At 39.6% G+C, this 13,026-nt stretch overlaps 2 protein-coding genes across 18 annotated transcripts in view; one reads left to right on the plus strand and one right to left on the minus strand.

The window, feature by feature from the left end:
* Positions 1-13,026, minus strand: part of nahoda — a 364,546-nt gene that overhangs the window by 93,986 nt on the left and 257,534 nt on the right. The gene's annotated exons all lie outside the window — the stretch shown is intronic.
* LOC137245324 (uncharacterized) overlaps positions 1-13,026 on the plus strand; it is a 45,405-nt gene that overhangs the window by 4,337 nt on the left and 28,042 nt on the right. The window contains exons 2-3 of the mRNA XM_067775809.1: positions 5,263-5,750; positions 8,243-9,380. Coding sequence (XP_067631910.1) covers positions 5,263-5,750; positions 8,243-9,380 — 1,626 coding nt within the window. The remainder of the gene's footprint in view (positions 1-5,262; positions 5,751-8,242; positions 9,381-13,026) is intronic.

Below are 13,026 nucleotides of genomic sequence, written 5' to 3' on the forward strand. Positions count from 1 at the left end.
GCATATAGATATGAGATAAGTGGCTTTGGATGAATATGAATTGGCGATGGAAGCAAATGGGGCCACTGTCCCACCACAAAGTTGAAAAAGTAGAATGAAAAAGTTGTATTTCTCGATATGAAGGAAGTTTTAACTATAGCTGTGAAGTGAAGTATTCTCGAAGCGGAATGAGCCTGTTTGGTTTCGATTTCGACTCCGAACGATGTGGCTCAAAGACACCATCGGGCATTTGAAAGGTAGTCTTCGGCCCTTATAGCAACATATCTACACCACTAGGACAGTTCGCGAGCTTTTTCCAGGCTAACGTTTTTGCCATGGTAACGAGAAGAGAGTTGGAGTTTGGTTAGAATAGCAGCTGCTTATAGGCCTTAACCAATTATGAAAATAAGGTTCCACATAATAAGAAAAAAATCCAGACAGGAGTAGGTGCATTTCAGAGAACAATGCTGGCCTCATGGCACTGAATTGCGACTAGCAAAGGCTTTTCTAGAGGAAGGAAGGGGCTGGATGTTGGGTGGAGTATATCAAAGCCATCTAAAATTAGGTCTAATTAAATGGGGTTACAGAAATAAAATGCTGAACAAACTGTGTCTGTTGAATATCCAGAAACCTGGGAATCCCAACAGACATCTGGTTGAATATGCCATACCCCCCAGGGGCTTAAGAAGTAATCTCCGCGAGCATTATGAGGAAATACGGCACCTGAGAATATTTCCATATGAAGAAAAAAAAAAACACAAACAGGTCCTCAGTGATATCCACAAAAAGGCGTCGGACCTCTATGCCAAGAATTGCCCGGCGAACACAGTTCTTTAAGATAAATATCCTGAACTCGCAGAAGTGGAAAGCACTCATCCTAGGGAGACGCGCGTCACTCTAGCTCAACTTCGATCTGTATACTGTTACAGGTTAAATGCTTACTTATCCAGAATCAACCCAACATACATAATGTATGTCCTCCTCGCAATATGTTCCCACATGAAACCAAGCATCTCTTTAATTGCAATGTGTAACCAAAGCCTCTAACACCCCTCTCACCCTTGTCTTCCACTGTATTGGAAAAAGTTTCCTTGGACCCCCATTAGAGGATATGATGACAATTTGTGGGCGGTCGCGCTATTCGATGGGACAAAGCACTGTTACAGCAACAATTAGGGATGCTCCACCAAAAAAATGATAACAGTCGTACTAACAGGTCAATGCAGACTGAAAGCCCCATGCACAATTTCGATCTACGACCTAGTAGCGCCTGTCGATTCTGCAACAGCGAGAAGGATCCTTACCTAGAAAGATACTATATATCCTCGGATCGAAGAAGGTAGAAACTAGACACCTACACTTCCTAAATAAGCGGCGGCTGCTAGATAGATAAACTTTCGCTGAAAAGTATTTTGGGGTACAAATACAATTGGAGTGTTTTCCAAACCCCGGCCGCTTATAAACACTTTTTGTAAAGCATATAGCTTTTTTCGGAACTTTATCCCAGGAAGTATGGTGCATGCTACCTACATACCATGGCGGTCGTTAAAACCGAATTCCCCAATCATTACCGTTCTAAGGCGGAACGAATTCATCATTTCTTTGTCGGTATCTAGATAAAATTCCTGTTCTGAGAAACGATGAAAAAAAAATATTTCATACATTCTCATACATTTTTGTTTGAAATTGCCTCTCATTTCACCATTTCGCAGAACATTTGAGGACCTGATAAAGGCCACCAATTCTTTGATGCCACACTCCGAGAGCTTTCAGGCAGAACTGTCTTTCACCACTTAAGACCGGAAACATGCAGAAGAGAAGATTCGTCGTTCCCTCTTCTCGCCATCTTTGCATCTCGATAAGGAGGTTCCCGGTTAGTACTGCTACAAGTATGGACATTTTATTCCTACTTAGGTTTAAGACGTGATGAGATCAATTAATATCTAATTTTTGGGTGAGTTTGCTTAGATATCTGACTCACTGGGGTTTGTAGCCATCCTTCGCTGGTTTGATGGTAGATGTACATTATCTTACATGTGGCAAAAGGTATTTTTAAGCGTTATTTGTCAGGAACAACCTGCTTGGCTATGCCGTGGCTCTTGAAATGCAAGTGTTAGTTCGGAAGTGCATGAGTAAGAGCTAAGAGATTTCATAACCACTTGGCTGCCGCTAAAAATAAAAATTTCCTTGCCAAAAGTGTCTTTGCCACTCAAGCCGGGGGTTGCCAGATAGCTGATACTTATACGTGGAAGACACTACAATGATCAGGCATTCTGAAAGAAAGTTGGAGGTATCTATCCTTTGAATTAACCCCTCTTCCAAACCTACAGTTTAACTGAGAATAGTTTATATGGAAACGCGGCCTTCCCCTAGTGCCACAAGATACTTGGGGTTTCCAGAAACTTGTCGAATAAATATGTCTATGATAAATTCATATTTGCAACAGGGTTCACCCCGAGTAGGTAAGCTTGACAATTAGGTTCGGGGGTTGCGCTTAACAGCCCCTCGAATCCCAACTGTTGATTGATTTAAAATTCTAGAGTGCCCTATGGTTTAAGTACTCCAAACGGACACGATTCTCTAAAACGCAGGTCTGACGTTGCCGCTGCTCAGTATTCTCTAAGATCTAAGGGTGAAATGTCAAGAATGATCAGAAGAGCTTCGCTTGGCGATGCTATCCGCAGATACTCAGGTTCGAAACTTGGTACCAGTAAAGCTAGCCGATTAAGAATTGGATATACCGAAAGCATCGCACTGTGTAGTCCTGTAATTTTTCTCTTCCATAGAATTAAATAAAACTTTGCTTGAAATGCCTACAATAAAAGCCGTGTTTTTTTACATGTATATACATCTACACTTGTGGGTAAACAAAACGCTTATCATCACTTAGATAATGTTCAGGAGACCTATCTAGCGGCAATTATTGAAGACTAGCGGCGATGGTAAATAACTCACTACGAGAAGGTTGGTACTGAATAACGGAGATACGAACCTCTGTTGGTCATAGTGCATAACCTATAGCTAAATCGGTTGCGATGAATAGTGAACACACACCCTTCTCAGTCATGGAAGTGGAGAATAGTGTAGATATAAAATGGAGAAATACGTTTCATTTGCAACTGAGTATAATTCAAACTGAAATTTAGCAACAATTTCATAAGTATAGATGAAGTTACAGACTTAGAAGTGCATATAAAATTTAAGTGCATATGTATACACATTAGAGATATACGCCGCCGATAAACACCGCCGCCGCCGCCGCCGCCGATTACCTTGTTTTTCGCACGCCGCTGCCGAATGTCAAACAAATCGGCGAGGCGGTGTCCGGCGCCTTACTATATTTTCTACTCTTTTGAATTCACCAAGTTATTAAAACAAAACACTTAAAGAAAAGTTATACATATATAAAAATTTAAATGCTCACTTCGCATAATTTTTTCAAAAAATTAATAAAGAGCAATGAATTTAAATAAAATGTCCCAAAATATAGAATACATATTCAAAATGTCCTGAAGTTGTTAAAAAACAAGTTACCCGAAAAAGATGCCAAATTTTATATCCCGAGTGGTTGAAAGAATAAGGGAAATCAGTGATACAAAATCCTTTAGTATGCTCCAGTGGTTTAAATTCTCCTTTGAAATGATTTTCAGCTTATACTTAAGTTGCATATACATATCTTCAACATCTATGAGAAGGGTTGGAAAAATCACTTTATTTGCCTGACTATAAAATAGCGTTTCAAATCTTAATTTTGATTTTCACACTTCATCATTCGAGATCCTAGTCTCCCGGTTTGATATTTCCTAAAATTGGTGGCCCTATTCCCAACTAGTACCTTGGAGTGAATCACATTGGATATAGCCTATCAACCGTGTTTAAATGTCACCTAGACGTTACGGCTCCTGTTACAAATGTGAATACGTAAGCACATATATTTAGAGGCTTTGTCCTTCGCAAGAACACTCAAAGTGGTGAAGCAAAAGCTTTCTCAAAACAGTCGAACAGATGACCGGGTATTCTGCTACCCTAAAGGGGATAGTCGAGCTAGTCTGGCAACTTAAGGCGGTCATCCATAATGAGCTCTTATATCGTAAGGCCGAAAAATAAGACTATTGAAGTAAATTTATCGAACACAAACGTATGCAAATTTTGATCTACATTTTAAAACTTTTATCTTTTTAAATTATGTAGATGCGCCAAGGATTATACGATTTTCACCCATGAGTTACACAATGATATCACTTGGACTGCTTATGATGTCGAGGGCGGCATCCTTGGCATAATAGTTACTTCCTAATGTTTCAAGGTGTTTTTGTGGTGTAGCTCGGAAGCATAGCGCGACAAAAACATTCGTCAGAAAGTCTTCGGAGCTACACCTAGAGCTTCTAGGAAATTAACGTCGACGAAGGTATGAATTCGAAGTCGCAGTCCTATAGCTTCTGTGCTGGCATATTGTATAAGGGCTAGGATACGTAGTAGCGACTGGTGGTCGGGACTGCTACTGTTCGCACGAAGGGAATTGTAGCTCCTAGAAATAGCCGAAAAAACTGAAGGCGCCCTTTGGTGCGATCAACAATAAGCCAGCATTGATCCTAATCGTTAAAACTGTGCCACGAGAGTCATGACTTTTAATAGACCATCAATAGCAAGCGTAAGTTGCCTTTGTGCGTAACCAACAAGGAGCCACAAATGATTTAAGAAATCGTGCCGACGACGGGCATTATAGTTAGTCCAGAGCATCTCCTTCAGTGAAACTACGCTACAAAAGTGTTACCATTTTAAGTATTTCTCCCTCTCTCTGCAAGAAAATTTTCTGAACGATCCGCGCGAGATGCAAAAACCGCGAATTTTTCTGAATGGCCGAAACGTCGTATTCCTTAAATACATATAAAGAAAACATTTCCAAATATAATTTTTTAAATTTTCGCTTTACAAGCCTCCCAGATACTCATCCGCATGTTAATCATGTTGTTCGTCAAACATACCATTGACGGCAGAATTATGTTTCCATATTCAGTTGTGGACAATGTGATACTCTGAAGTCCAGCCATTCAATTCAGAGGTTTACGCCGATAACTTTGTCAGCACGCCGGACACGCCGCCACCGCCGGTATATGATAGAGCCTATGCCGCCGCCGCCGATTAAGTGACCGGCGTAAACCTCTAATCCACATGTAACAAAAAGAACTCTTAAAAATACTTCAATTAAATTTGAAAAAAAAACCATTCTGAAACAATTTGTTTGCAAAAAACTTGTAGAAAAAAAAAATTGTTTTGTTTCAGTTGCCGCTGCTGACCTTCAATGCTATCATTGCGACGCTGAGGATTGTGAAGATCCAGAGGTGAAAGCATGCACTGCTACAACAGAAAGTGATCAGTGTTATGTACGTTTGGACAACAACAATGATATTATTGGTATGGGCTGTGCCTCAGTGCTGGGCAATCAAACAGTTGTTTCAAATCTAATCAAAAATAAAGAATTATACGTTTGTTCGACGACAAATTGTAATGGCTTTGAAAATTTGCCAGATGCAAGCGATTGCACCAAATGCGATTCGCAGATAGATGAGAGATGTGCCACTCAACCGCGAGGTGTAAAATCCCATTGCGGTGTTGTGCCATATACGCAATGTTATGAGCGTGTTAATCTCGCAAATGGTACGACCGAACGTGGATGTCTATTTGATTTGGCGAGTGAAGACTTTTTCAAATGTGTGAGTGGCGATGATATAAATTGCAGGATATGCGCGGAGAACGGCTGCAATATAGAGGTGAGTGATATAGAAGTTTTAAAACCAGTTTATGTATGACACTGTTATACTTTCAAACGCAGCTAGAGACATTCAGAACTATTTAATCTTATTAACGGCCAAGCAGGTTTAAATAAAACTTTGCACGCAGATAGCGAAATCTAGAAGGATAACTGGACACTTTTTTTTTCAAAAAAGGGGGATCCCGCGCGCCCTGTGAGCAGTTAGTTTGGAGTAGTTTTTTATTCATTTTGTGACTCAATCACGCCGGAATGGTTGAACAGATTTGAACGAAATTTGACACAGAGATAGAAAATGGCGAACAATAATCTACTTGTTTAAAAAAGTGGGGCCGAAATCTTACACCCCTTGGGAACGGTAACTTTTTAATTACTTTTAGCCGATATAACTTTGAACAGTGATATTAAGTGGAGACAACGCCACGCTTATTTGCCCCAGTCCAATACATTTGGTATCATACAGATAGAGTTCGAAGAAATTTTGGAAAAATGAGAAGGGGCACGTTTCCATACTTTCCCATCGTAGCCACTGGAATTTTTTATGAATTGCTATAACTTTAGAAAGATAATATTTGGTATATTGGTCACATTCATCGAGGTCTACCAACTTTTGGCACCAAGATCGCATAGAGTGAACAAGTAAGGACGCTACTGTTTCGGTTGTAACGAAGACTTCATACCATTCATGAATGGAGCTGAGCAATAGTCTTTTCCCATTCGTAATATCCCATATAGTGAACAGATGTATATACTTAAGCGACACTTTTGAAACAAATAGATGGGTACTTTGTGTGTGGATGCAAAGTTTCACATTTCTTGTGGTCTGCATGAGATAGATATGACCATGAATAAAGTACTTGAACAATATTTGACGTATGCGTAAGTATTTGATGAAATGTGAAACTCCAGGAAAAGCACGCATATTCATAAATAAGTCAGAAGTTAGGAGACACCCAAGCTGGTGGATAACAACCATTCATTTAATTGTCTTACACTGGGCTACATACTGTTGTATTGGGATATGGTCAAATCTTCGTTTATTTCAAAGAAGATTAAGTATCTGATAAAATATTGAAACTCCTATTCGATTTGAATATACATAATTCAAAAATGGTAGACAGTCACGCAAAGCATTCCACTCGTGTAAGAGAATAGTTGGCAAAAGCTGAGGCCTATTGTCAAACCTTATGATGTGGCTCTACACAGCGGTCATAAGGCCCATCCTAGCATACGGAGCGCTAGTGTGCAGGAGCACTTAGGTCGTGTCCTACGGGCGCTCCTAATGTTATCCCTACCCAGCTGCCATAGGACCTCCACATACGCCTGAGAGCAAAAAACTCAACCATCAGAATTAGGGAGCCTAGATGATGGAACAAAAAGCCGTATGGTCCCATTAGTATCTTAAGAATGCTTCCCTGCGTGAATTTGACATTGTAGTATCTTTCACCCATATTGAACTTTACTAGGAACTTCAAGGCGGGGCTTCCCTTAAAAACGGATTGGTCAGCCGACATAGTTTACAAGGAAGGCGTAACCGTAATATAAACTGATGGGCCCAAATTGAGCTGCGGTGTTGGTGCGGCGATTTTCTCCAAGCAGCTAAAAGTCACAATATCCCTCCGTCTTCCAAACCTCACCAATAGAGAAAGACATTCTTACTAATCTGAAGAAAACTGCAATTCGCAAGTGGTATTCTACGTGCACCTATATACTTGGTCTGACCTGTATACTTGGTGTGACTACGAATAGAGAAGAATAGAGTTTCTATTGAATATGTCTAGTAACGAGATATCCAGGATCAAAGCCTCTCTAAGAGGGTACTGGCTGTGTGACCTATACGCGGAAATAATGAGGATACTCTTCAATGAAAGGCGTAGGAGCTGCAGTGAGAACAGTTGTAAGGAGACAGTCACCCCCTTCCTGTGCGATTGTTCAGTCCAAGCGAACAGTAGGTTCCAAAGTTTAGAGAGTTTTGTGCTGCCCGATCTAGGGGTGGCGTCAAAATGCTTCACAGTTGGTCATAACTAGGTTTTTCGATATAACCATATGTCTTGAGTAAACATACACATGGTAACTAAATTATGTCATTGGATCCAGGAGAACGTACATCGAAATGGCAGTTAAAGCGCTACCTGGGCTCTGTCTCTCCGTTCTGGCAGCAGAGTAACCAACCAACCAACACAAAGAGACAGTTAAGCCCTACAGGTTTAATGACTACCTCGGAACTGGTTGAAATGGGATACTTGGTATCCAGGTACAGGTTTAATGACTACCTTGGAACTGGTAATCATAATTTTTGGGAAGAGGAAATACGTTTACTGCTCACCGAGACCATGAGCTTTGTATAACTCCGAACGCGCTTGAATAGAAGAAGGTATTCATATCTTTCAAAAACCATTCCTTTTCTAACAGCTAAATGTCATTCAACATTTCGTTTTTGCTTCATTAAACGCTTTAAATCTCTCTATATTTTTCGTTTTCATGCTTTTTCAGATCATTCCCACTGGTCGCGCTCAATGCCAACGCTGCGTTTCCGTTACAGACAGCAGTTGCAGCAGCTCACCCGCTGCGCTTTCCGTTTGCCCGATTTACGTTGAAAATGATTCGTGCGTCTCTCAATATGACTCGGGTGTAACTCAACGTGGCTGCGCAAGTGAACTTCCTTGTAATACAACCGCAAGAAATTGTCAAATATGTACATCCAGCGGCTGTAATATAGCTGATATACAAGCGCGCTCTCAAGATCTATATGGCATATTCCAGGAGCTACCACTCAACTGTAATACATGCGCAGGAGATGAATGTCAAAGCGGTCGTCAAAATTTGCGTAAATGTCAAGGCAACATCCATCAGGATTGTTTGTCCGTATTCGATTCGAATGGTACGTTAGTGGCACGTGGGTGTCAGGATGCACTCGATACCGACTATTTAATACATTGCGATACGCATCCAGCTTTATGTTTCTCTTGTAAGGCAAATGGTTGTAATAATCTCAATCAGGTACCACAAACAATAGATTGTTTATACTGTGATACGACAACGGACACGTCTTGCGTCAATAATGTACTGGCGTTGAATAAAATGCGCACTTGTGCTGAAGGTTGCCTAACAAAATTGTATGAAAATAAAACGAATCAGAATGTGTTCGAATTGGCACGTACATGCTACGAGGATTTGGAATTGGACGATCGTGAAACATGTACTGAGGAGAATAATTGTGTGAAATGCTCGGACGAGAAGTGTAATAAAATTGTATTACCCGCTGAAGGACGTTTATCGTGTTTGCATTGCGATGGTGATGATTGTGATGATCCCATACCAAAATTATGTAGCTCTTATTGGCCAGCTGATCAGTGTTATATCTATTTTGATCCGGTGACGAATAATGCTATTGATATGGGCTGCAAGAGTAGTTTACCTGAGACTGCGATTTTGAATGATATCCTTCATTATTACGTTTGCGATGGTGATGATTGTAATAGTAACGCGAATTTGCCAGAAGCACATTATTGTTATGCTTGTAATTCGGCTTATGATTTGAATTGCATTACAAATCCAGCATCATTGGAAAAAAATGTCACGCTGTGTCAAACTTATCCACATACTGATTGTTATTCACGTATTACCGGTGGTAAGTAGTTATGAAATAACTGAAGGTCTTCTCTCCGATCTTCTCTCGATCTAGTGATATTCCCAGAAATCATTCCATCGAACATAACAACCGAAATCCAAAACCAGGGCTTTAGTAGTGAGATATGTTTATTTTTGAATTTTTTCGGTCTGTAACAAAAACTGAGTGCGTTTAGTGTGATTTATTGCCTATGGGTTCTTTTAAGCTATTAAATTTGCGACCGAAATAGGTTTCGGGATTGGTAAATCTCTCGTAACAGAAACTTATTTTGCAAAAAATTGCTATTCCTCAAAATTTAATCCAGAAAAATCCCATTACGTCCCAATAGTGCACTTTTGGTGGCATACTGTGGCTATTTGCAGGACCATTTTGAAATCATTACCGGATTGTTCGGGGATGATTTTGTGATCATTCCGGTACTACTTTTAGATCATTTCGTGATCATGTTAGATTTTTTTAAATTGCGTTAGGAACTATTTCTATATCATTTGAATAAGGTGTTGGGAAACATTTCGGAATGATGAAAGTCTACTTTGGGACTACTTTGGGATTATGGTGAGGCTACTTTGAGGTACCAGGGGATCATTTTGGCACCATTCCGGATCCATTTACAGATAATTTTGGGATTAATTATATTAGCGACTATCTCGTGATGAATTCCGACCTATTTTGGAATATTTTGGCAGGGATCAAAAAAATATATATGAGTATGAAAATCTATCGGGCTGGATAAATTCCGAACCATTTTGGAATCTTTTGGCAGGGATCAACAAAATATATATATGAGTATGAAAACCTATCGGGCTGTTTTTATTGCCGGATTTTTATCCTTTATCGTTTGTTATGGACGTGTTTTGGCTTGTTGTCGTTAAAAACTATTAGGGAAGTTATCGGCACATTATTGCTGAATTATCGACATGTAATCGGCTTATTATCAATAAAATATCAATATGTCCTCCTTCCTTTACTTTCCTTTCCTTTCATATCCTTACTTTACCTTTACTTTTTTTATGGTCATAAAATAACAGTTTATACGTAGCATCGCAACTCTGTTGCGTTCGAGTCACACATGATCACCCGAAAAAGTCTTCCGCAGTTCAGAGCAAGCCGAGCAATTGTAATGTTTGCGGATAAGAGAAAATCGAAATCTAGGTTGCAGTGCCCAGTTAGCGGCCCAGATAGAATTTACTGCCAATTAAAACGGCAGCAGGTTGAATTCTCTTCTTTATTCAAAAGTTGTTTTCTTTTATACAAAATTTCTATGAGCTAAAATACTTACTTACACTAATACCTACAAACTAAGTACAACACACATATAGATTCAATTCAGTTCCCTGGGAACTGCATTCTAAGCATAATTAAAATTGGCTGTGGAATGTGCAACGCAAGCATAAATGAATCATGTTAATAATTTGTCTACAGTAAAGGCTTGTCGCGGGCAAGCTCTAAACAGTGGCATACCAAGGCTGAGGTTAACATATGACGCACGGTGTACAAAATATATGTTTGTACAAATGAATGAATGTGTCAATAGAATCTCATGCCGTACCAAAGCGAGCCAAAATATACGTATGTACAACTGTATGAATATGTATGTAAGAGTCAATATATTTTAAGACATTCCATAACGGGTTGAAATATATGTTTGTACAAATGAATTAATAACTTAATGAGTGAATGCTACGCAATCCTCAAATCAACTTTCGACCAGCTAAGCATCGGCTGACTTGTTGATACAGTCTCTTTGTCTTCCATGAAACTGCTGCAACATGGAAGTTCGAATATGTTGGTTCTCATCGTATGCACTACCAAAGTAAATTTAGTCATATTGAATCCTTGATACGATGGATCTCTCGAAACGTTTGCTAGGTTGAAATGAATGCACTTAAAGGTGCTTACGGAACTCAAGTTCAATAAAGCTTCGAGTATTAACTTCACCAGTACTCATTCGGGTCTCGGAACAGTGATGGATTCGATGGTGCTATACTCTAGGCTGCCGATAGTATTTAGCCTTACATAGCTCGAAAATATTCAGAGCGAGGTAAGCACTCCATCTGACTGTATCACTGCACCATTACCGAGTTTAGAGTCTTAACTGTAGTTTGTCTTTACTAGTAATTATAGAATCCTGTAACCACAAGAGCACTGGACAAAATGCTATCCTGCGCTTTGACTTATCTTTGTGTCTCACTTCTAACTTCGGATTAAAGTCGGACACTTTTCAGCTACTCATATCACATGTTAAGCAATAAAAGAGGTTCGTTTTGACTTAGGTGATTTTCCTCCAGGTGGATAATTGATGTTTATTGCAACAATTTTCCGTCATCCCTTGTCAAATTTGGTTTGGAGACAAACCGGTTTCATTCAATGGAATGAAAAATTACACTGATGCTGGGCAACGTTGAAACCGGTATGTCCCCAAACTAAATATACATCAATCAAAGAGGGCTAAATGATAAACGCTGTAACTTATCCACTGTAGAGAGCAAGTTTACATCTAGAGTTTTGGAGACATTGCAGCTTCTTACCTGAAAATTTGTAGATAAAAATTACTTCTTTCTCGCCCAAGCAGAAAACGAATTATATGCTCCTTGAGGTAGTCAAGACTTGTCAATCGAAGGTCAATATTTTCTCTTTCCTGGGTCTCCGGATATCAAAGAGAATATACTTGATGGAGTGCTCAGAAAATTGTTAGCAATGATTATGAGTGTCGTGGAAAAGTCAGTTCGATCACCATTGAGAGATTTTATGAAGAAAGAAATATTATTATAGCAACGAATTTGTTTTGAACCAATTACGATAACAGCAAAGTCTCTATATGCCTATAGCAATGTTTTGATATGGAAGGAAAGAGCTTTCTTCCCAAACACAAAGAATCTGCTGTAAAAGCTATAAAGGATATCACAAAAAAAAATCTCTATGACCTAGGACCCAAGCTCCACTAAAACGCCGATAAAATGCTTCAGAAATTCCATGCATGTTCTGGCTAGAGCCGAGCATCTGCAGACTAACACTTTCTATCTCCTCCTCGTCCCTACAGATTCGACAGAAGTCATACATTTTTATATCAATGCTTTCCATGTGTACTTCCATCAGACAGCGTTCTGTTAATATCCCGATCAGTTGACCTAAGGAGAGACGATTGAGGTTGATAAGGAACCTAGTTCAGTTCTCATCTATGGTAGGCCAAGTTTGTCGAGACACCTCATACACACATTAGGAAGTGTTCGCACGTGGCAACAAGAGGAGCGATGTGCCTTAACTGAATGATCTCGGCCTGTTCAGTTGCCTTCCTTACGAGTTCATCAGCGACGCAGTCCCCAGGTACACGACTGAGTCCCGCGATGTACATCACTCTTGTGGTGCACCGATACGTTATGAAGAAGTTATTGATTTGTTAACGTAAAATTTTAATGTGTTATCGATTTATTACCGAAAATTTATCGAATATTTATCAAAAACCATCGGTTTTTTATCGGAAAGTTATCGATTTGTTATCAAAAAATATCGGTTTGATATCGATAAGTTTTTGATTTGTTAACGAAGTGTTGCTAATTTTTTATCACTTAAAACGTTAACGCTGTACCGCTGACTCAATTGCAACCCGTCGATAAGAAACCAATAGGAAGCGGAAAACTTGTAGATA

Source organism: Eurosta solidaginis, chromosome 3, assembly GCF_040869045.1.
Source record: "Eurosta solidaginis isolate ZX-2024a chromosome 3, ASM4086904v1, whole genome shotgun sequence".
NCBI lineage: Eukaryota > Metazoa > Arthropoda > Insecta > Diptera > Tephritidae > Eurosta > Eurosta solidaginis.